We start from the raw sequence: 24377 nt of genomic DNA, 5'->3' as shown, positions 1-24377 counted from the left end.
CTCGTGCTCTGTCTCTCTCTCAAAAATAAATAAACATTAAAAAGATAAAAAGAATAGCCCTGCTAAGGCACACGGAGCCACACAGCCAGCACCTCTTTCTAAATGAGGACACCAAAGACGGGGATTGAGAGGACTGCCCGTAGCCGGAAAGCGATCAGCAAGCACAATCCCAGGAGGGCCAGGCCTCAGTCACTTTTCTCTCTACCCTTCTCGCCTGCCTCTCTTTGTAGGGCATGTGGAGGCAGACCACACAGAATGCGAGTGACTCGAGCACAGCTCCAGAGTGTTGAAAATCACAGCGCTCGTGGCCCTAGACGCTGACGTTCTGACACATTAAGTGCGTGCCAGAAACGACGGCGGAGGCCCAACTGCTGTGCTGTGTTAGCTTACGGGCTTGGCTCGCCTCATCACTTCCCTGCACCTGTCACCCCACGGGGGTGCCAAGAAGGATGGCAAACAGTGCCAACTGTAGTCGGGAATGAAGGGGCCGCAGCCAGGAGATGTACATGAATGCAAAGTCCTTCCGGCACGCGCTGACGTCTGGCCCTTCAAACGTACGGCAGGCTTCGCCGGATTTAGTAAGATCACTACACGCCATGCCCCGTCACGCATCTGTCTGCCACAGAAACAAAGGGGAATGTTTCCCCTTCATTTTCAAATCATATCTGATAAGCGTTTATGAGCACACACGGACGACAATATATCTATGGAATACAACTTATGTGTGTGCCTAGCTCCTAACCTCTGAAAGCTCCCCACACCCAGAGGAGAAAGACTCACAAAAGACGCACTCAAGCAGAGCGGTAAGCAGCCAGTGACCAGGTAGAAACAAAGTGACCAAAGGAAGAGGCAAATGACAGCGTTTCCAGCCGTGCCCTCTCTTCCCGCCCAAATGGGACTCCGGTGACCGGAAAATGGCCCTGGTCTTCTCTACACAATTATCTTCTACATTGAAAGGCATCCTAAACCAGTAGGACGGAACCACACTCCCAGCTTACCTGTATAATAGCCAGCACCGGCTTAAAGGCAGGGTTTTTTTCTTGCAATAAACTCAGAACCTCTTTCGAATTCTGAATGACTTCTCTACATTGAGAAAGAGAGACAGCACGCAGTCACGTCTTTGTTAATGGCTAGAAAGGACGGATACAACACACTTTCCTCGAAAGTTCGCTACTGTAAGTGAAAATAGACAACCTAAGGGTGCGCTCCACCCGCGGGAAGTGTGGCCAGGCGGGGCAGGGTAACAATGTTGAAGCGCGCACGAAACAAACCGGGACCATCTGAGTTTAAAGACGCGCGGACGCGTGCCACGTAAAATGTTAGCAATTATTTTCTAGGGGTGACTTTTTCTCTGGTGTTTTCCAAGTTTACTGTGATACAAATTTCGCGTTTTTGTTTTTTTTTTTAAATAATCCCCTTCCTCCACCCACATCCATCTCCAGGCCCTCCCCCCCCCCAACCCCACTGCCGGGGACCTCAAACATCGGTGGGGGAAGGTAGCAGAGACTGGGGAAGAGGCTTGCAGTCAGAAAAGTGGTGCGTCAGGATAAATCCCGGGTCCCAGAATTTCAAGAAATGTGAAGGGAGTGGGTGGGGAAGAGAACAAAGGAGAAGGAGGAAGGGAGGCGTAAGAAAAGGGAAGTGGGGGGGGAGGAGGGAGGGGAGCACAAACAGTAGGGACCCATCAGAATTTGATATTCTCCCAAGGCCTCTTAGGGAGAGAGCGTCTCCAGTCCTCTGGGCTCCCGCCATCCAAGTCTGCATTTGGACTTCCTAAAAGTCCCAGTAGGTGACTCCTGGGCCCAGGGAATGGGGTGCGCGCGGGGCAGACCTAGATAATGTGGTGCAAGTCACATACTCCCTCTGCGGTCTCCGGGATGAGCGATTTCGCCACCACCGCTGTGAAATGGTCCTCACTTGCGTGTGAAGTTGGCTTTTTCCCTCTCACAGTAACAGACAAAAGGCTCAGCCAAAGCAGTACCCAAGCCCCTTGTTAAGACCATCTTGGGGCACCTGGGTGGCTCAGTCGGTTGAACGTCCGACTCTTGATTTCAGCTCAGGTGAGGATCTCACGGTTCGTGGGTTTGAGCCCCGCATCCGGGCTCCGTGCTGGTGGTGCAGAGCCTGCCTGGGTTTCTCTCTCTCTCTCTGCTTCTCCCTTGCCTGTGCTCGCTCTCAAAATAAATAGTACCAAAAAAAAAGACCATCTTTAAGTTTTGTTTTCTGTCTCTGACGGGGTCTTACATGCACCTAACAGCTTCCAAAAAATGCAGGGGGAAGTTCCGGCCAGACTCCAGCTGCACCGAATGGCTGAGGCACTGCAAAAAGGCATCCGTCCGCTTCCTCCAGTTTTCAGAAGAAACTAATGTGCCTACTGGCGGGAACTGCTCTCAGGACTGCTAATTGGGGCCACGTTGGGTCCTTACTCCTGCCTGGTTCCTAAAGGCACTGGAAAGGGGGTCCCCAGTGGTTTTGGCAGTGTGCGCGAGGATCATCTGGGAAGCTTGGTAAAAAGAAAGGTTTCTGTGTCTCATCCTGCAAAGTCGGATTCAAAAAGGGCTGGGGTGAGGCCCAGGAATGTGCATCTTCAACAAGGGCCCTGGGGGAGGGGGGGGGCTCTGAGGTACTGTTAAAGGGGAAACAGCCACACGTCGGGATGCAGGCCTCCCATGACCCATCGCGACGTTTACTGTGTCTCTGACAAACTCCAGGAACCTCATGTGTGGAGACCTTTGTTCGCCTAATCGTACGGTCTCTTTCTGTGACTCAAAGCTACCCTCGAGCACTAAAAAAACACACATTCCGACGGCGTTTTCCCAGTTCATAGCCTTGACCATCCCTCGGTAAGTGAAGGCATCAAACACCTGGAGAAGCACACACCTGTCACCACCTAAGCTCATACGGCTAATTCTCCCCGTCTTGTTGTAGGTAACGTTTCATTCTTTTTTTTTTAATTTTTTTTTAACGTTTATTTATTTTTGAGACAGAGAGAGAGACACAGCATGAACGGGGGAGGGGCAGAGAGAGAGGGAGACACAGAATCGGAAGCAGGCTCCAGGCTCTGAGCCGTCAGCCCAGAGCCCGACGCGGGGCTCGAACTCGCGGACCGCGAGATCGTGACCTGAGCTGAAGTCGGACGCTTCACCGACTGCGCCACCCAGGCGCCCCAACGTTTCATTCTTTGAGGTTACTCCTTATTTGTACAGTGACAAAGTGAGCACGAAAGGAGTCACCAGGCTCAAAAAAACCTAAAAAGCAGCATACATGTTTCTGATCAGAGATTCTCTCACTCCTGTGAGGAAAGCTGCCTTGTCAACTTCCACCTGGAAGGAATGTGTGACTGTCCAGCCCGGCTGGCTGCCCTTCGTAACTGCAATTCAGAACTTTATGGCTGAAGAAGGTGGTAATCATCTGTAATAATGTAAATACGTCGATTAAAGTATCCACTTCTCAAAGGACTTCAATTTCCTCCATTTTGACCTTCAACTTTCTAACTGATTAAATTCTTCATTCCAGCTTATCTCTTTTTTTTTTTTTTTTTAATTTTTTTTTTTTAAACTTTTTATTTATTTTTGAGACAGAGAGAGACAGAGCATGAACGGGGGAGGGGCAGAGAGAGAGGGAGACACAGAATCGGAAACAGGCTCCAGGCTCCGAGCCATCAGCCCAGAGCCTGACGCGGGGCTCGAACTCACGGACCGTGAGATCGTGACCTGAGCTGAAGTCAGACGCTTAACCGACTGAGCCACCCAGGCGCCCCCCAGCTTATCTCTTAACTCAGACAAAAGCATCCCTTGAAGGGATTCAAAACTACCCCCTCCAGCAATAAGGACTGCCCTGAACCAGCAAGACCCCACCCAGCCCGACCCCCAGGCAATGACCTGATCTTTACGGCCCACCTGCCTGTATCGACCCACATCTCCCTTATATACAACTAGAAGCATTTTCAGTATCTTCAGACTTTGGAGACCGTCTTTGGGACACCAGTCCGCTGTCTTCTGGGTGCTGGCCTCGCTGAGATAAATTCCTTTCTTGTTCCACCACCACTTGTCTCTCGGCCTTTGGATTTTGTCGGAGGCGAGGGGCCCGAACCTATTGTTTGGGTCCCTCGGAGCCACGTGCTCTTGCCCCCGGGTGCTCCGGTTCCACCACCAGTGACTCCAATGACACGCTGGTCTCCCTTTGGCCGTGAAATAATGTGTGCACCAGGGTGCAGAATAATGACCTCTTTTCTCAGCCTCCCCTGCAGCTAGCTGTGTCCACACCCGAGTCTCCCAGGCAGCAGGTGCTAACATGACTAGAAATGATCAATTTCAGTACATCCCTAAATGCAGAGCCAATTGATTGATTTCAAAGGCAAAAGAGGTGACCAGCGCACAAAGAGTTAAACATTTCCAAAACAGCCGTCAGTATTCTGAGAAGTAGCCCAGGTTGAAAGCACCACTGAGCAGTTTAATGGATCCAGGCACTGGTAATTTAGCGGATACATTCACTATAATAGTGGTATTGCTACAACTGATGATGGCTCGGATTACTGGGTACTTCCTATGAATATTTTCTCCCATTTTCCCTGTTCACAGAACTCTTGAGTGAGAGCTGCTTGTGGCCAGCCAGCCACACTAGAGGGCACACTTCCCAGTTTCGCCTGCAGCTCGATGGGGTCCTGTCCCTAACAACTGGCCAACAGGCTGGGAGCACTGGCCAGAGGGAGGCGAGGAATGTGCAGCTAAGACGCACACCAGCAGCTTGGCCCCCTTTCCCTCTTGCTGGCTGGGAGACGGGAGCAGCCTCCTTCCACCCAGAGCTGGAGCAGTGAGCAGGCGCCCTCGGGTCATCATCCTACCTTCCCTGGTCGGCCTCCCTCTGCACACTGAGGCCCACAACATTTGGGGGTATCGTCAGTAAAGCAGACTAACTAGCCTGTTGCCTCTGGGTGCACAGGCCTGATCTGGGAGCTTTCATCGTATTTGCTGTGTAAGATAGAGAATGAAAGACATCCCATTGTTTGAGAAACCACTAGAAGAAAAAAAAGCTGCCAGTTAAACTACGGTACAATCTTTTCTTAACACAGTGTTTACTTTGTAAATATTAAAAGAGCTTTTACGACTTCTTTAGACATAGATATGTTTTATTTACCATAACCGACTCATATGAGCATAAAAAGGAAAACTGGCAAACAAACAGAAATATACCTAAAACTTCTTCGCATTCAGGATCTGACTCGTCTGAGTGACTTTTTTTGACTCAAGAGTCCTTGACGGCAATTTCGTTTTGCTTTTTTTTTTCCTCCCCCCCCCCCCCCCACCCAGTATCACCCTCTGTGCCGTTGAAAGGGCAGGCCTACGCCAGCCGACTCCATCTTGTTCTGTGTCCTTCACCTTGACCACACCTCCTCCCCTTGAGTAAACCCTCCCTCACCTGCCTAACAGGACTCAGACCCTTCCCCAGGACCCCTCCCCAGCCAATCGGCTGAGGCCATAGCCATTACCTCACCAACTGCCCCCAGGCCCCAATAAAACCTTTGTCCTTTTGAAACTCGCTCTCTTTCCCTGGTATCTCACCGCTGCGTCGGTGCAGGTAGGGGATTGAGCTCGAGCTAGCTCGAATAAAGGCTCTTTGCTTTTGCATCGGACTCGGCTCCCTAGTGGTCTTTGGGGATCACGAATTCTGGGCATAACACCGTCAAGGGTGTAAGTGATGCAGCATTTTGTGAAAAACCGTAGCATTTTTGCCCCTGAAATTTTCACTTAATTTCCGACACCCATTCTGCAAGTTTTAATGCTTTCTTGATTCTACCAGATGTCAATGGTCAGTTGTCAGACAACAACCAGAAATCATTTTATTTCCTAAAATGGCCCTTCCATGACTTGTGGATGGAAATATTGGGGATTATGCTTTCGAGGGAGCTTATTCGTCAACTTTTCTGGTATATGTCCCTGAAGTAAATTAAAAAAAAAAAAAAACACACAGATTCCCAGATGTCTATTCTAGGTGACTTCTAGCTAGGCCCACCTCCCTCCTTTCCTCCCAGCCCTCAGGGAATCTCTTGGAGGAAAGTTTTGTTAGCAGATGCACCTAGGTCAACTAAGTGGCAACAATACGCATGGCCCAAATCCCCACAGGTACAGGCAAAGACAACTATGCGATGACTGTCATCTGGCCAACAGCAACTGTCAGACACAATCCACTGAAAGACCAGTTTTGGGGATATTGAAAATATGTCTCTTTGGGGCGCCTGGGTGGCTCAGTCGGTTAAGCGGCCAACTTCGGCTCAGGTCATGATCTCGCGGTCCGTGAGTTCGAGCCCTGCGGTCGGGCTCTGTGCTGACCGCTCAGAGCCTGGAGCCTGTTTCGGATTCTGTGTCTCCCTCTCTCTCTGACCCTCCCCCGTTCATGCTGTGTCTCTCTCTGTCTCAAAAACAAATAAACGTTAAAAAAAAAAAAATCCTGACAGCCAATATCTGTGGAGGTCTTGATAGGACAATTCCTGGACTGTGCATTTTGTATGTGTTCTCTCGTGCAATCCCTTCCGTAACCCTTTGAGGCAGACTCCCCTTCTCCCTACTGTAGTTCCTTCCCTACCAGGATCCTGAACCAGCCCCCCTGCTGACCACTCTGCACATCTCCAGGTCAGGCAACGAAAAGAACAGTCATGAATGGAATCCATGAATGGATTCATTCACCCACCATATCACAAGTGTCCAACGTATAAATGGCACTCAGCAGTGACAAGAGACAAGGCTCCCGACCCCAGAGCTTTCATTCCAGGTAGGGAAGACAGACAATAAATGAACAAAATTTCAGGAGGCAAGTAAGAGCTACCCAGAAAATAAGAGGGTGATGGGGTGGTGGCTCCTGCCTCCCATACTGTCTTCAGACCCGAACGCACAAAGGTGAGCTCAGGGTTACACTGGTCACAATCTAATGACCCGAGGAAGCCTAAGTAACTCCTATATTCAGAAAGAAGACAAGATAAACAAAAGCTCCTTAGCGTCATCGGCCACATCATAAAGGGCTTTGGGAACAAAGGGGGTAAAGGCTATTACTTTTAGAAGGGGGGAGAGAAGGAAAAAGGAAGAAGATGCGAATGGAGGGCCGTGCAACAGCTTGCTCAGTGACACGGCATTCTGGAACCAGCATTCTGGAACCAGAATCCTCCTTCGGGGCGGGGAGGCACGCCACCTCCAGGTTTGTCCCGAGTGCTTCACTCTACAGGTTTAGGGCTCCAGTGAACACACTTCTCCAAGAGGGGCCCGTCAAGGCTCTTCCTCGGCTCTCTCCCACTCAGGGGACAAAGAGGGCTGACGACTGGGGCGGAAAAGCGGTGCGAGTTGGGGGGATGGACTTAAGCGGCGTCTCCGGTGGGGAGCAGCGAAAGGCTCCGCCCAGCGCTCCCGCGGTTCCCTTCTGGGTTGGCCGAGAACTTTCTACACACAGCGGCGCTGGGGACTCCTTGCCCACGCGTGCAGCAATGCGGGGCACGAGTTGGCCCGACTGCTCCGCCGCATTCCGCATGTTGTCGGGTGGGCCCCGCTCCACGTTCACACGTCCAGGAAATTATTATGTAACTCAAGAGAGCACGCTTTCCCGCCCGCAGGAGGCTGCGGCGTTGCGGGACAGGGCAAGCCTCACCCCCGCAGGAAGGGGCCAGCTCTCCGCATGCGGGGGCGCCGCGCACAGCCGGGCGGCTGGCGGGCCTAGGCCGCCTCTAGCCCGGGGCCCTACCTACTCCCGGCCCCGCCCCCGGCCCCGCCCCGCCCCCGCCCCGCCCCTCCTCCCCGCCCGGCCCCGCCCCCGTCCCGCCCCTCCCCCTCCCGGCTCCCGCCCTCCGTCGCGCCGCTCCTTCCTGCCCCGCCGCGCGGGGCGCCGCGACACCAGAGCCCGCCCTGGTGGCGCACGTGGAGCGGGGCACGCAGGCTAGCGGCGCCCGCCCCGCCAGGGATGCTCGCGCCGCCCGATGCCCTTCCCGGGCCCCCCACCTCCCGCCCGCCCGCGCTCTCCCCGCCGGCCGCCGGCGCCTCTAACGAGTCAGCACCAAGCACTCTCGGGCCCGCGCCCAGCGAAACCCCCGCGGAGGCCCCCAGGACCACGCCGAACCCGGAGCGCTCCGGCCGCTCCAACTCCTGCGTCCCCCACTACCCCCCACCCCACCCCAGCTGCCGCCACCCGGCCCCGGGGCGGCGGCGAGCGCCGGACGCTCACCTGACGATCGAGTCCCGCGCCGAAGGCGCCCGGCTGCCCTGGCCGCGACTGTTCCCGGCCTGGGCGTCCTGCAGCCGCCGCTGCCCGAGCAGGCCCTCCCGGACGCCGCCACCTCCGCCGCCACGGCCGCTGCTGCTGGCGCGACCGGGCGCTTGGAGGCGGAGCGGCGGGCCCGGGGGGCCGCGGCGGGCGGCGGAGCCCGCGCAGGAAGAGCGGCAGGCGCGCGCTCATGGCGCGGGGGCGCAGCGAGACCCGCGAGGCGGCGAGAGCGACGGGCGGCAGGTCTCCCTCCACGCGGAGATGCGGCTGCGGCGCGCAGACGGGCGGCGGCGTGTAGCTCCTCCCGAGGGTGGCGGGGCGGGCGCCAGGCAGGGAACCGGCCGGCGGGTAACGGGCCAGTGGCAGGAAAGACCTCCACCTTCCTCCTCAACCGGAGCGGGAGCCCCTAGGGGGCACTGCACCTAGAGGCCGTGACGTTGGGAGGGCGGGAGCCTGCGGGACGCGGGGCTGGTCCTTCCAGTGGCCCGGTCCTCTAGGGCAGGCTCTCTGGCACTCAGTCCTGCTAGAAATCTGGCTACAGGAAGGTGTGGCATCAGGGAGGGCTGTGGCCCATTCCAGAGATAGTACCTGCTCCCTGTGCCTAGGATGCTGATAACTCCCTGCCCTCAGGTGGGAGTTTGCTTCCTGGAAGGCCACTTGGCTGAGCGTCTAGTTTAGATACCAGGGCATGGTTTACTAGGCTGGCGGTGTCCTAACAGTGGAGGATGTGTGGGGCTTGGGGTTCCAAAGCTGACCTGTAGCCTTGGGCAAGTTAACCCCTGTGAACCTGAGCTGCGTCCACAGTTAAAACAAGATAGTGATGCTTTGTTTATAATTTTATCAGAATTATGATTCCCAAGTAAAGTGGGAATAAAACCAGTGCAAATTACGAACAGTAGCTACCACTGTACAAAGCGCCCGGAGTGACATCTCACTTAATTCTAATAAATGTACAGATCTTTCTGGAGCCATGATGGGGTTACCTCCTGATAAACTGGTCCTAAATGGAAACTCGGTAAGTTGAAAATTCATTGATTACACCTAACCTACTGAACGTCATACGGTAGCCTAGCCTCCCTTAACCATGCTCAGAACACTGACTGTAGCGTATAGTTTGGCAAAATCATCTAACACAAAGCCTATTTTATAATAAAGTGTTGAATAGCGCATGTAATTTATTGACTACTGTACTGAAAGCGGAAAAAAGAAGGGCTACGGATTGATTGTCAGTGTATGGGTTGTTTACACTTGTGACCACGTGTCTGACGGGAGCCTCCTGTGACTGCCCCTACCCAGAATCAGGAGAGTATCCTGCTGTTGTAAATCAATAGCCCAGGAGGAGATCAAAATCCCAAATTTGAAGTCTGGTTTCCACTGAATGCTTATTGCTTTTGTACCATCCTCAAATCAAAAAAATCGTAAGTCGAACGGTGGTTAAGTCAGGGACCATCTGTAATGCGTTGAGTATTGGCCTGATTGACAACTTGGGGGAAGCCGGTCCAGAGGGGTCATTTGGTTCATTGACAGCGCTGGAGGTTTGCCTGACCCCAATGATCATGTTCTTAATCTTATAATATTGCCTGCGTTTTTTATTGTAGGATGATTGCCTCATTTGGCACATTACGACTTTGTAGGGTACAGGAATACCTAACATTGCCACAGCCCTGTGATTTAGGTATTCCCACCATTTTATAAGGAGGAAACAAGATCACAGAAGTTGCACCTTGCACAAGCATATAAATATTACAAGGGAAACTTGGGTGGTCCATTCACTTACTACCAGTGGTGATCTTGGGCAGGTCATAAAACTCTTGGAGCTTCGTCTCATTATAAATTGGTGACACCCCCCCCCCAAAAAAAAATTAAAAAAAAAAAATTGGTGACCCATTCATTTAGCATTCATTGGACACTACTGAACATGGATCACTGGTCACTAAGATGAAAATCACCTTGTCCATAATGAGTGTATGGGAAATCTGCGTCTTCCTCTTAATGTTGCTGTGAATCTAAAACTGCTCTAAAAATAGTCTTAAAAAAAACCCCCAAAACCAAAAACAGCCTCTGCCCTAAAGAAGTTCTAATAGTAACTCTGCCACAGTAGCTTTTCCACCTAATGAGTGCTCATAATAGTGATACTTAAAACCACAGTGGCGGGATGCCCGCGTGGCTTGGTCCGTTAAGTGTCCGACTTCGGCTCAGGTCATGATCTCAAGACTAGTAAGTTCCAGCCCCACATCAGGCTCTGTGCTGACAGCTCAGAGCCCGGAGCCTGCTTCAGGTTCTGTGTCTCCCTCTCTCTCTACCCCTCCCCCAGCTGTGCTCTGTCTCTCTCTCAAAAATAAACAAACATTAAAAAAAAAAAAAATCACAGTGGAGACCACATATGGTATGATCCCGATTATAGGAAATGTCCAGAATAGGCAAATCTGTAGAGACAGAAAATATATTAGTGGTTGCTTACAGCTAGGGGTAGGGGAAATGGGGAGTTGACAGCTAATGGGTGTAGGCGATGAAAACGTTCTAAAATTAATTGTGATGGTTGCACAAATCTGTGAATGTGCTGAACATCAGTGAATTGTACCCTTGAAATGGGCGAATGGTATGGTTATGTGAGTTCCATGTCAATAAAGCTGTTACCAAAATAAATAAATTAAATAAATAAATAAATATATAAAAGGCTTTTGAGATAAGGTGGTAGGGTGCTGGGGTTTAACTGTTCTGGAGGAGAATCCAAAAAAACACCAAGGGATCTGATGCTTGAGCTGAGTGGCCTTTAAGAAATACGTATACTATTTATAATCTGCAGAAAAGCATAAGATAAAAAATAAAATCACTCTAACACTATCACCAAAACATCACTATTAATTTTTATCTCTTTATTTGAAATTATTTTATAAAATTACATACGGTGAATATATATGTGTGTGTGTGTGTGTATGTGTGTGTCTTCTTCACTTACTATATATCTGATTTAATGAAATTGGAAAGGAGAGCATTTGAAATCATGGCTTTTCATGGTTTTATATTATAACATAGCCTATTTTATGGGTAAACCATAATTTATTTTCTCTCTCCCTGTTGTTGGCTGTATTGTTTCTAATTTTAGATGTGACAATACTGTTGTGAATATGCTTTCATTCATTTGTCAATAGCTCTGTACTGAGACCCTTCTGTGTGCTGGGGGAGGAATGGGAAGAAGATTGATCAGGGGGCCACTGACCCCTCAGTCATCCTTTGCTGAAGCAGTTCTCAGAAGACTCATAACTAGTAACCATGTTAACTGAAAAACAGGGCAGAGAGCTGGAGGATAAACAGCACAACGTCCTCACATAAAGAAGCAACCCTCCCGATCATATGGAGTTTCAAGGAGGTTACGGCGTTTTTGTGAATTCCAGGGCTCCGCATGGCACAGTGGGTTCCAGAGACTTCCCAACGTTTAATTAGACACGCTGTACGGATGGAAAATTTGAAGAGAAAAGATTAAGTTAAAGACTTCATACCTAAGCCAGCCTAATGAGAAGTCACAAAACTAACTTGTTACTGGCATTGAAATGACTCAGACATCGAAATGACCCTGACATTGAAATGACTCAGACTATAGAGACTATGTAGACTGTACTACAAAGCCATTTTGGAGAACGCACTTAGGAGACGGTTCTCAGCCATCACCAGAAGCCTATGGCGATCCACACCTCTAAGGTGATCCCCTACATCGTTAGATGACACGTTCAAGTATAATGTTCTGTACCTAGAGACACGTTGCTTCTTTTTCGACTGAACTAATGTCATACACTTTAATCTTAAACAAGCTTAGGTGAAAATGAGGTCCTATTTTTAATATTAAAGTAATAATATATTTTTTGGATCAGAGAACTAGGAGTTATAATAAATGCTATTAAAGTAGTTAAGGGGGCACCTGGGTGGCTCAGTCGGTTGAGCGTCCGACTTCGGCTCAGGTCATGATCTCACGGTCCGCGAGTTCGAGCCCCGCGTCGGGCTCTGTGCGGACGTTGGCATAACGTTATGTATGTGGCATATAAGACCATTTAATAACGCGTGATTGCTTGACGATAGTTGATGCTTAACTAAGGTCTATTAGGATTGTGCCCTTAATATGCAGTTTTTAAAATTACTTTAAAAGGTCTAAGACAACAGATGACTGTGCTGGTTGAGAGCCAGTTAAAATATTTGACCTGACCTCTTCAGATCCTGATGTAGATGATATGGACACCTGTCTTCTGTTCACTTTCACTCCCTCATGGGCCTCACTCTGAAGTCAACGCAGCCTGAGCCCAAGGTGCTCGCATTCCACAGGAAAGGGATTTGAGTTCTTGCACGCTTGCGATGCACGTTTGCAAGACAGAAGAATAGGAAAGGGAGAAAGATTTGTGAAAATAAATTTAGGATCTGCCCTATTCCCAGGTTTGTTTCATAGGGATCATTATCTCATTTTGATAGATACGTCTGAATCCATTTACGCAAAATTCAAATATATATTAGTCTGCTTTGCAAAAGCCAACCAAATATATATTAGCCTGCTTTGCGAAAGCCCTTCTTCTAAGAAGAAAGGGCTCCATTATGCTGAAGGCTTTAAAAATCCGCTCACCGATGTTTTTCCCCTAGTGCATGGAGATCATTCCAGTGCACGTTGAGATAACATTCGGACGTAAGTCAAAGACAGTTCATTTTCGGTATGGGAAAGGTGTCTCTGAAATTAAAATATTTTTAGATATTTATACACATGTACAGTGAGAGAGCATTTGCTTTATAGCTGGCTCTATGCTAGGCAGGTAGTTAAGGGGTCAACCGTGAACAAAACAGACACAGCTCGGGTCTCATTGAGATTACTGTGCACGACTATACGCTAGAACACACGCATGCGGGAAAGGAAAGCCGTATGATAGTTCGGAGTCTTCTATGAGTACCACAGAGAGGCACCTTCCTAGACGTGGAGTCACAGAAAGCTTCCCGAAGGAGTTGGCACTTGAAGGCAATACTTAAAGATGGCTTAGGAGTCAAGCTAAGAGAAGAACGGTGTGCTGGCAGTGAGTATTCTGAGTTGAAGGAACTGCATGAACCACAGTCTAGAGTGAGAGAGAGTGCTGACTTCACCTCCTGAATAGGAGGTGTTGGGGCTGCAGGAGAATGAACAGCCCCCCCCCCCCATCCTGCCTTTAAGAGAGCCTTTGGAGGAACAGCATCCTCAAGGAAGAGCTAAGTTCAGTTTTTAAAAAAAGCAATGAATTAGCTTTCTTAATTTGAAAGAGGATGGACCTTAAGCATGGAATGGAAGCAGACAAGGAAAAGATATGGGAAGAGGTGGTTTGGGAAAGAGCGAGACAGGGATGTGGGCAAGGAAAGGTGGTGCGAGGGGCACGTGTGCTGGGACATGGCCCGGATACCAGGGGAATGGAGCACGGTGGTTACAGCGGTCCAGATGCCAAAGACACTGACCCATCAATACCAGAAAGGTTAACAGTGTAGGGAGGGCACTTGGACTTTTCAAGGGTCACAACGGATTGCACTTCCACGGGAATTCTAACTTTGGATGGACGAGAAGACTTTGGTCTCTCAGGAGGGACTACCTGAATTTTGAATGATTTGCTTGGGCTTGGAGAGAAGCTCTAGATTGGACGCAGTTTATCCAAAGCTCTGGAGATGCGAGGAGGGGCGCACAATGACACCGACCTGCAAAATCCACATCATGACCAACGAGCTCTGCATGTGAGGCCAGGCTTGGGGATCTTTGATACATACGTCTTTACTGCAGCTGATGCTTTTCTTCCACTGCGTTGCTAGATGTATAATTACTGGGTCAAAGATGACCCTTTGATATTATTGATCCCTATTCCATATTACCAAATTCATTTCTGAAAAATGTATACCAACTTACATTCTCATGTAGTTGGGAATAACCCTTTTCCTCTATCCTTAACAGTATTGGATAATTAAAAAAAAAAAATCTTTTTTTTTGTATGTCACAGAATTGTATCGTTGTTTTGAGGCAACTTTCTACGTATCTATTTTATTCTGCATTTCTTCCTGCATTATGTTAACTTTATTCCAGGCTGTCACTGCAAGGACATTTGTATAGCAAACAGCCTTTGGAAGACACAGTATCTCCCTCTGGGGTAGAAAGCAGATATGTTTGTTGTCCAGAGAGCAAGGAGAATAGCTCCCTCTAGGCGCAAAGATGGGGCAGGTTTGCTAGTAGCCCTTTAAGACTGCAGGCTCCTAAGTTCAGGATTCCCCAGCCTTGAAATAAACCCAGGGCGTGTGCAGTATGCACTTGAGCTACTCTGCATCGCCCCCATGCATTTGGAGGAGCAAGGGGAGCCAATGCACACGTGAAGCTCATACCTGCTGTGCCAGGAGTAATAATGTCCATTTGTCTCTGATAGAGGAGTTTCGTGGCTTCTGCCAGCATCCATGAAACCGATGCAGGCTAACTTCTAGCCGGCAAGCTGAGTAATATTCCAGCTTCTGCACAGTTCTGGATAATTTTTTTTTTTGACAGTAATTTTTGAGCTGAGTGTTGACCATGCAGGCTTTCTCCTGGGTGGTAGGGGAAGGGCAATGTAGGCAAAGGGAGCGGCTCCTATGAAGGCAGAGGCAGATTTTGGAGGGCTTGGTAGATAGACTATTTGGTTCTGTTTGTGTTTAGAAATGTAAGGCTGGCTAAGATCAGGAAGACAGAGGTGAACAAGCCTGGAAGTGACGATGACAGTGGCAAGAAGTGACTGAAGACAGTGGCAAGACAGCCAGCTGGGAAGCTGTTGTAGAAAGCCAAGAACAAAGGGCACAAAAGTACCCGAGGAGTTTCAGAGGAAAAAAGGGTACCAGATTGGAAGTGACAACTCCGGGTGTGGGGGGGGAGGGGATGTCTTGGGGGAGGGGTGGAATCTGTTTGCTCTCAGGAGGGAAGTCTAAGCTAGAAATGGTGTTTTAGGAAAGAGTATAAACCGTAGTTGTCGCCTTCGGGGAGCTAATAAAATTAGACGAGAATGGGATGGAGAACATTTGCTCTCACAAACCTGAGGCTTATCGAGGCCAGGCAGATGACACGTGCTAGTGACGTGGACCAGATGTAAAAGTTCCCCCCAAAGAGGCAAAAGGTAGAGCAGACTTTCTATGACATGCTTTGCGGTAAGAGCCTATACATTCTATCGAAAACACCTGCATGCGAGTGCCCCATGGTTACTTGAAATTTGCTGATGAAGTCTACAATGGAGAAGAGAGGAACGTTAAAGTCAGTCACCCCCTTTTAGGGTGATTTTTGCCCCTAGGTTCCCTCAGAGCCCAGAGTCCGGGCCCAAACAAGCCAGATGATGGCGGGGATGCTGGTGATGATTTTAAGAAGCCGGGAAGTGGGATTTTTGTGTTGAAACTTTCTGAAGACGTACAAGCCCGGTTCAGCATCTGGGCCAAGGTCTTGTTGTGATGGTAACATGAGGACCACGCGGAGAGCCACACATACGTTGCCTTTCAAACAATAGGGCCTTTGGAGCTTGTATTTGCCCCACAGAGCAGATGATTTGCTCACCATCCAAGCTCTGTTCTTTTACGTTCAGCTGAATAAACAAGGTTTTAGAACTAACGAAGTAGACCAGCTTGCTTCCCCCACCCCCTGGTGGGAGGCACCGGCTGTCTAAGCCATTGTCAGGAAGATCAAGCTTTGTTGTTTTTCATAGATAAAGTGGATTTGGCTCAGGCGTTCACCGCCTTTGTGAAGCAGACAGGTTTGTCCTCACCTGACTTCAACCCCCCAACTACGTGCTAAGTTGCTCTGTGCTCTCCAAACATACCTGAAGCCAGTTACTGGGAAAGGCGTTTTGTCTAAATGGGATTTCGGAGAGGGGTCTGATCATCTGACTTTCACATGGCCGTGGAGCTTCTCAGCTCAGTCTCACTCGAGAGTAAATTTCCTTGGAATTCTATCAGCCAAGTGATGGAAAAAGGGCCTTGAGGCTTTTCTCTGACCTCCCCTGCCCCCGACAGAAACTACAAGTCAAGATGTTGGATTTCTGAGGGTGTCTGCTGTGAATTTTAAAAAGCAACTGAAATCATTGTTGTTCTTCCTCCTTTGTGTCTCTGATTTGCATGTTTTTCTCGTGTTTTGGGCTCAAACAAGTTGTTTTTTTTTTTAATTTTTTAACGTTTATTTATTATTGAGAGACAGAGAGAGACAGAGCATGAACAGGGGAGGGGGCAGACAGAGAGGTAGACACAGAATCCGAAGCAGGCTCCAGGCTCTGAGCTGTCGGCACAGAGCCCGACGTGGGGCTCGAACTGGCAAACTGTGAGATCATGACCTGAGCCGAAGTCGGACGCCCAACTGCCTGAGCCACCCAGATGCCCCTATAATGCATTTGAGATTAATACAAGTTGTTGCCTGTATCAATACCCAATTGCTTCTTATTGCTTAATATTATTCCAGTATATGAATATACCATATTTTGTTTACTTATTCCTTGTTTAAAATTTTTAAAAAATATTTATTTCTGAGAGACAGAGAGAGACAGAGCATGAGCAGGGGAGGGGCAGAGAGAGAGGGAGACACAGAATCTGAAGCAGGCTCCAGGCTCCGAGCTGGCAGCACAGAGCCCGACGCGGGACTTGAACTCACGAACCATGAGATCGTGACCTGTGTCGAAGTCAGACGCGCAAGTTTTTGACCCCATCTATTCAATCATTAAATATTTATGGAACACCTGCGAATTGTCAGGCACTGTACAGAGCTGGTGAAAACATCCATCCCAAGGGGTCCAATGAGTCACATGCTAAATTTTAGCATATTCTTCCAGGGGCGCCTCAGTGGTGCCATCGGGTTAAGCATCTGACTCTTGATTTTGATGCAGGTCATGTCATGGTTAGTGAGTTTGAGTCCCTCGTCGGGCTCTGCCCTGACAATGTAGAGCCTGCCTGGGATCCTCTCTCTCCCTTGCTGTCTACTCCTCCCACATGCGCACCGTCTCTCTTAAAAATAAGGAAAGAAACATTTTTTTAAAAGAATATTCTTTCAAAAAGAAACTTCCAAGAAGAAACATCTCCTATAAAAGAGTTGTTTTCAAATATGCTATACACATTCCGAATGTTCATTTATGATTATATGGACCGATGGTGCAATAATATTTTGCACTCAGTAACCTTTTCAACGCAGCGTAATTCCATATTGTCTTGGTATTACACGCTCTAAATCACTTGTAAGGAAAGAAAAATATGAGAAGCTAAATGTGAGAGAATGTTTATGTTTCCATACTTTTTTTTTAAACAAACAAAAACATTAAAAAAGCATGCTTAAAAAAAAAAAATTAAAAAAACAAAAAACAAAAAACGGGGCGCCTGGGTGGCGCAGTCGGTTAAGCGTCCGACTTCAGCCAGGTCACGATCTCGCGGTCCGGGAGTTCGAGCCCCGCGTCGGGCTCTGGGCTGATGGCTCGGAGCCTGGAGCCTGTTTCCGATTCTGTGTCTCCCTCTCTCTCTGCCCCTCCCCCATTCATGCTCTGTCTCTCTCTGTCCCAAAAATAAACAAACGTTGAAAAAAAAAATAAAAAAAAAAATAAAAAAGCATGCTTAAGAAAGCTCCATATCTTATCCATAGGACAAGGTTTAAGTTAAAGACATGTAAACTTGCAAAAGGGTTGAAGCTGTTTCTTTTATTCCAATCCCTTAGCACTGCCTCGATAGAGGAAGTTATATAATGTAGAGGATGGGAGAGTTCTTAAAGTATTAACATTTGCTCCTCAAAACAGAGATTAAAAAAATGTCTTTTGGATTTTTTTTTGAACAAAAGAAAATAAATGTTAATATTCATGTTTAACAGCTGTGTTTCTAGTTCATTGCAAGCCTGATATTTAAGATTTTTCTTCCTTTCCCCTAAGGATTTAATTTATGTATGTAATTTACACAGGGAATGGTCTTTCTACCATCATTTGCTTCTTGAAACTGAACTTTCATGACTGTTAGAAAAGCCCATCTACTTCCAGACTCGATGCAGAGGAATAAGCTACAAACCTCATAAATCCTCTAAAAAGAGGAAAAAAAAAAAAAAAACACCTCATAAATCCTCAGTGTGAAGTTTAGAAATTCCCCACTTTAAAACACTCTAAAGAAAATTTCAAAAGTTATTCTCCTCTGTATAAAGAAACTTAGGCAACATATATTTTCATTATGCCAGAGTAGGGTTTATGCTTATATTGGGAACTAGAATTGCTTTCAAAATGGTCTATGTTTACCAATTTATATTAACATGCTTCTGTTCTCTGTAAAATTTTGTCTATCAAAAAAAAAAGGCAAGTTATACCCCCAAAAAACCCTTAATTTGTGCCCCCAAAGTTTTACATTAATTTATGATTCAATAATGAAATAGTTAAAAAAATATCTTGTTACTACAAAGTAAAAAAAAAAAAAATCTTTTGATTTCATGTAAATCACCCACCTGTCAAGAAAACACATACCATCCCAGACACTAAATTCAATATTTTAAAAGTAATCCAGGGGCGCCTGGGTGGCTTAGTCGGTTATGCGTCCGACTTCGGCTCAGGTCATGATCTCGCTGTTCCCGAGTTCGAGTCCTGTGTTGGCTCTGTGTTGACAGCTCAGAGCCTGGAGCCTGTTTCAGATTCTGTGTCTCCCTCGCAGTCTCTGTCCCTACCCCTCTTGCACTCTGTGTGTGTCTCTCTCTCTCTCTCTCTCAACAATAAATAAACATGAAAAAAATAATAAAAGTAACCCAAAGATACAGAAAATGTCCTGTCACTGAAACATGGCATATCGTCATTAACCGTGACCCATTTTCTGCATGGCTCATAAAGGCAAGACAAAAAAAGTATTACAACTAAACGTTGTTTGGAAAAATCTTGACCTTTCTCGAATAAACACACTATTTCACACTATAATTTACCTTGTACTTTACAAACTTTATTAAATAATGAGCATTACTAACTTTATCTTATATACAATATTTAAACTATGTTTTCCTAGATGCATTGTTTTTTTTTTTTTTTTTTTGCACAAGGACTAGGTAAAAAGTGAACTTAAAAAAAAAAAAAACAAACAAACCTGAACGTTCAGTACAGAGACCCAGTAAGAACTTGACATAATTTTAAGTACATATAACTTTCCCCCCAATTATGTACAATCCTACCCCACCTCCAAAAGAAACTATTTTAAACGGAAGCATTTAATTGGTAACTTTGAGGAAAAATATGAACATGATTATATATACACACAGCTCTCAAAATCTGCATCCTGGCTGACAGAAGACATCTAAAAGGTAAAGGTTTATCCTAGAGCCTAAAGACAATGACACAGACATTTTATACAGCACGGCATCCACCTTGGTGCAGCCAGGTGACATCGAAGCCATGCAACGAGAACACTGGCGTGAAGGGTTCATAATTTCTGAGAGTAAGACACCGCAGTAATATGGACAATATAGACTTGGGGGGGTCATACACACTAAACAGCAAAAATAGGAAACTACATTCTAGGACAAGAAGAATCAGATAACTTTGTTCTGCAAGCGCACTAACAAGCCCTTCTGGCAAGTCTGAGAACATGCTTCCTTGCAGGGCTTGTCTTTTCTGACACTGCTTAGTCCTGAAAACTCCTATCGAGTATAAAGAAAGGCAGTGAAAGAGGGAATGTCTCTAGAACCATGCTATCCAACAGGGACTTTGTTTGACAAGCTCTAAGAAGAAAGAATATACAGGAGGAAGAATATCGTTGCTTACCTCCGGATAAAAGGCCCACACCCCCTTTCCTACACATATAGTTTTCAAAATAAAAAACCGAGCAGGTGGGGAAGGGATCACAGAACGTAAAACCGCTTAAAGGGAGCCTTAAAAGGCCACAGTTTAAGAACACACTCTTCTTGCATTGACCGGAATCTTCAATAAAATACAACATTGCTATAAAGGACCCATAGATCTGCCTTCGCTTCTCTCTTGTGCCGCTTCGGTTTTGTTTTTTACTCTCAAGGTCTGGTTTTTGCAGTTTCTTTCCATGAAGTGGTATGTTGGTCCGCGATATCACAGTGAGCGGCTACTCGAAGACCATAATGACAATGAAAAGAGGTTTTTAGTCACAGCTTAGCAGCCAAAGATTCTTTGCTCTCAAACAACGAAAAGAGGCCCTCGCGTTATGCTTACTTTAAAAAACACATTTCATCGCGGTCAACGAAATCCTCAAGGCTGGGATGAGGTCATTTGGTTGAACACGAAACTCAGGAAAGTACAAAGGAAAAACTGCTGTGCAAAGGGTGACGCTAACGTGTGTTGTTGTATTTTAGCTCCTGGCTTGCTTTGTGTTGAGTAGAGATACGCACAAAGAAATAGCATGCAGGGTTCTATTTCCGCCGCCTCTTTAACTGTAATATGAGGAGAGAACCATCTTTTCTATTTTCTTGCTTGTAGTTTTCTTTAAGCACTTGAGGAAAGCATTCCTTTTGCTCCAGCCATCCAAAATAAACATGAGAGCGAGCACATTCTCCAGACCTCGTCCAGGAATGGAGGTAAGGATTTTTGCTTATACACAATTGGTCTTGGCTACCTTCCAGTGCACGATAGGTACCCAATTTCCACACTGGCGTGACCCTGATAGAGAAATCACTGATACAGAGTGAAACGGGCACTGGAGATTCATCCTCCAATGAGAGATCTCTAGCTTAAGTTTTGCTAGGGTCTCGTCGCAAATGAAACCCAAATGCCCGATGTGATTCACGTTAATCCTTCAAACGGCTTTCGTTTTCCCTTCTTTCGCAAACATGCGGAAAAGCCTCCTCCTTGCTGCCTTTGGGTCCTAGAATAAAACTATTTGTGGCTTCTGGATAACAGGAGAGGATTATGGCATTTCTTAAAGTCTGGACACTATTGTCAGGATATGGGAGAAAGTATCATGGCCATCAGGTTAAAAAAAAAAAAAAAAGCCTAAAAATTTTCAAGTAAGATTGACTTACAGGAGACACGACACAGCATCAGAGAAGACACTGGCTATACAGTACGATCCCGGCTGGCTTGTCAGCCGTTTCCAAAAGTTGTGCTGGAAAAGAAAGTATGGTTTACCCTTCTGGTTATTACAAAATCGTTTTTAATCTGGTACATATAAAACACCTCTCAGTATCTGTCATCTGTGAGCATCACACGACATTGGTTTGCGCAGCTTCTACTAAGAAACTTAGGCAAAGCTGCTGGAACTAAGACATTGAAATTTTTCCCTCAGCGACTGGACGATATTTTGCTGATTGGGAGATGGCCCCCGCCAAAGATAGTCATTCAGTTTGTCCGAATCGTCGTAGGACGTCAGGTATGGTGAAATCCCAAGTGGGTCGCCCATTGGCTTTTTGGGAGAGCACGGACTGTTCACAGAGTAAGACGTGTTGTTGCTACGGGTCTTCTCAGTAAAGTCAGCATCCGTCATCTGTGGGTCAGCTTTCTTCCTACGACCGTGAGATAGCTCTAACTCTGACTCGTCTTCTTCTGACTTTATTTCCACATAGTCGTCTTCGTCTCCTTCAGTCTCCTTGAAATTGGAAAAATAGTTCTGTGCAGCTATTTGAGCACTTAAGGGCAAATTTCTATTGACGACCAGAACCTTCTGTGAGTCTTGGAGCGTGAGATCGGAGCGTTTTTCAGTGCCCTGTTGACACGAGTCAGCCATACCTGCCAGCAAATCCTGGTGGCTCTCACACCTTGAACTTTTGTGCAAAGACAGCAGCTGTTTCTTTCCCACTTCTCCAGGGTAGTTGATGGAGTCCACGGACTTGTTTATCAAGATTGAGGAAGATGACTGGGACCTATTGTAAGGCTGAGATTTAGCACTGATTCCTTTGCGACCCAAAGAGTTGTAGAGGTGGCCCTGGTAAGAGTTCTCTTTGTTGGGCTGACTGACTATCACACTGTGTCTCTGGAAGGAGCCCAGCAGAGGGTCGGAGGTTTGGAGAGAAGGCACAGAGCAAGCTGTGGACAACTGTCTTGGAATGTTTTTTGTGTTGATCTCTAAAGTGGGATGTTTCGACTTCAAGTCTTGCTCTGGCTGGGGACAGAAGTGCACTAACTCTCCATTACTATAGGTTGAATGCAAAAGCCAATCCTCACTGCCATGTTGGGACCGGGGAGCTGATGCAGACGTAGGGTTGGAGGGTTCTCGAGGGCTGGCCCAGCTGTCCTTCTGGGTCTTAAAGGGGGTCTCTCTGAATACAATCTGGTCGTACAATTGGGAATACTCGGCAATCCTGGCACCTGGAAGGCAAATGTGAAACAATAAACATACATAGGGTTATGTCCACATGCAAAGATTAAAATATATATATATATATATATATATATATATATATACATATACATATATATATATATATATATATATAACATGCTAACAAACATATTTAAAAATTTTAAATAGGCAGGACTTTTAAGTGTGAGGCTGAGTCATCACTGAGTACTAAGCAACGCGAGCTAATAATCCATAGTTTCATAAAAAATAAAAATGTCACCAAAAATGTCACCTAAAGGTTCATTTAATTTGATATCATTCTGGATGAGTTTACTTCAGGTCTGCAAATGTTCACTATCTATCATGGAAATTTCTGGTGTTCTTTACAAGCATGAAATGGTGTCAGTGCTAAAAAATGGGCATCATAAAAACAAGAAGGTCAGCACTTAAACCCTGGTCAATGAAAAATAACACAAGTGTCGTTAAAAGGAATATGACACAATCCACTAGTGGCTACCCCTGGCTTCTCACTAGTCTTGATTGGTCCCAGACAATGACTCCTAGAAGAGGCCGCTCCTGATGGCTGTTCCTGTACTTCCCATTTCCAGGTGGCTGTCCACTGCCACTGTCTGGGAAACCAGTGTCTTCAGGAGGTCCTCCCTTCCAGTATTTCAAAACCATGTGTATTGACTGACCCACATCTCCCTTCCCATCCCCAAGAAGCTGGGCATTGAAGTCTATGCTTCCGAGATATTAAGAACGAACCATCTGTGCATAGGATCGATAGTGTAACATTCTCTAGTATTTGGCCAGAACAGGATTTGACTGTTACTTCCACAAAAGCTATTGCCACGTTAAATTAAGCTGTGAGGCCATTCTCCTCTCTGTTCCACTTCTGAGTACAGATATTTCTAAAGATGTTAACAGAATCAAGATACGGATACAATATTCTCTTGGACCAGGAATGTTTTAAGAGACTGAGCCAAGAGAATGTCAATTTCAAGAGCTACCCACCCCTCCATCATCCCAATCCAGGTATCCACACGACCACCCTAGGATCAAAAAATTCCATGCATCCTATAAATTACCCAGACCACATCTACATAGTCTTTTGAAAGGGATCTATCCCATATGAGATGGCCAGCAAGTGACATTACATTTTCTTCTTCTGTAAGCTTTTGATATTTTTAGTAGCCTATTGTTAGCAAATTATCCCTTGAATTTAAATAAAATGTTTACTTGAGTTTCTGCCATTTCTTTTGTCTCAATCTTCTATGAGAACAGAAGACAAGTTGCAATTACTCTGTGTGCCTTTAATTGCGAGCTTCTCAAATCGCTTCCCTAGTCCTCCAAATCAGGGTAAATCGTCTGTTCAACTTTGTACAGACCCTACACTCAGATCCTCTAGGTTTTCAAGTCCAGATTCCTTGGAAGAACAGAGAATATCAGTTTAGAATTTCTAGTAACAAAAACATGAGCTATTATTCCTTAAATGGAATACTGACCATTCTCAATGCCAATTAAATTTGGCAACCCCTTAAGAGATTGTAAGTATTGATTGGGGCGCCTAGGGGGCTCAGCTGGTTGAGCGTCTGACTTCAGCTCAGGTCACGATCTCACGGTTTGTGAGTTCAAGCCCCGCGTCGGGCTCTGTGCTGACAGCTCAGAGCCTGGAGCCTGCTTCAGATTCTGTGTCTCCCTCTCTCTCTGCCCCTCCCCAACTCATGCTCGGTCTCCCTCTCTCTCTGTCTCTCAAAAATAAACATTAAAACAAAACAGCACTTTAAGAAAATCTACATGAACCAAGGTGCTCACATTAGCCATTCTGAAATCTATAATGTTTCATTAACTATGAAACCCAAACAAAGGCAACTGAACTTTTAGACATAAGTCACTGGTTAGTGAAAGTCAAATGGTTCTGC

General features: G+C 46.8%; 2 protein-coding genes and 1 long non-coding RNA gene across 5 annotated transcripts in view; 1 reads left to right on the top strand and 2 right to left on the bottom strand.

The window, feature by feature from the left end:
* Positions 1–8670, bottom strand: part of MTHFD1L (methylenetetrahydrofolate dehydrogenase (NADP+ dependent) 1 like) — a 187606-nt gene extending 178936 nt beyond the window's left edge. Inside the window, 3 exon segments of the mRNA XM_043592612.1 lie at positions 999–1083; positions 8203–8381; positions 8383–8670. Coding sequence (XP_043448547.1) covers positions 999–1083; positions 8203–8381; positions 8383–8433 — 315 coding nt within the window. The 5' untranslated portion in view covers positions 8434–8670.
* LOC122490098 lies at positions 7081–20703 on the top strand. The gene is made up of 2 exons (XR_006299083.1): positions 7081–7188; positions 20658–20703. It is a non-coding gene; the product is annotated as an uncharacterized LOC122490098 (long non-coding RNA).
* PLEKHG1 (pleckstrin homology and RhoGEF domain containing G1) overlaps positions 19140–24377 on the bottom strand; it is a 181115-nt gene continuing 175877 nt past the window's right edge. For all 3 annotated transcript variants that reach the window (XM_043592611.1, XM_043592609.1, XM_043592610.1), the window contains exon 16: positions 19140–22481. In XM_043592611.1, the coding sequence (XP_043448546.1) occupies positions 21418–22481 (1064 nt within the window). In that variant the 3' untranslated portion in view covers positions 19140–21417. The remainder of the gene's footprint in view (positions 22482–24377) is intronic.

This window comes from Prionailurus bengalensis, chromosome B2, assembly GCF_016509475.1.
Source record: "Prionailurus bengalensis isolate Pbe53 chromosome B2, Fcat_Pben_1.1_paternal_pri, whole genome shotgun sequence".
Classification (NCBI taxonomy): Eukaryota; Metazoa; Chordata; class Mammalia; order Carnivora; family Felidae; genus Prionailurus; species Prionailurus bengalensis.
Note: the sequence above shows the minus strand (reverse complement) of the source record. Positions and strands in the feature narration are given on the sequence as shown.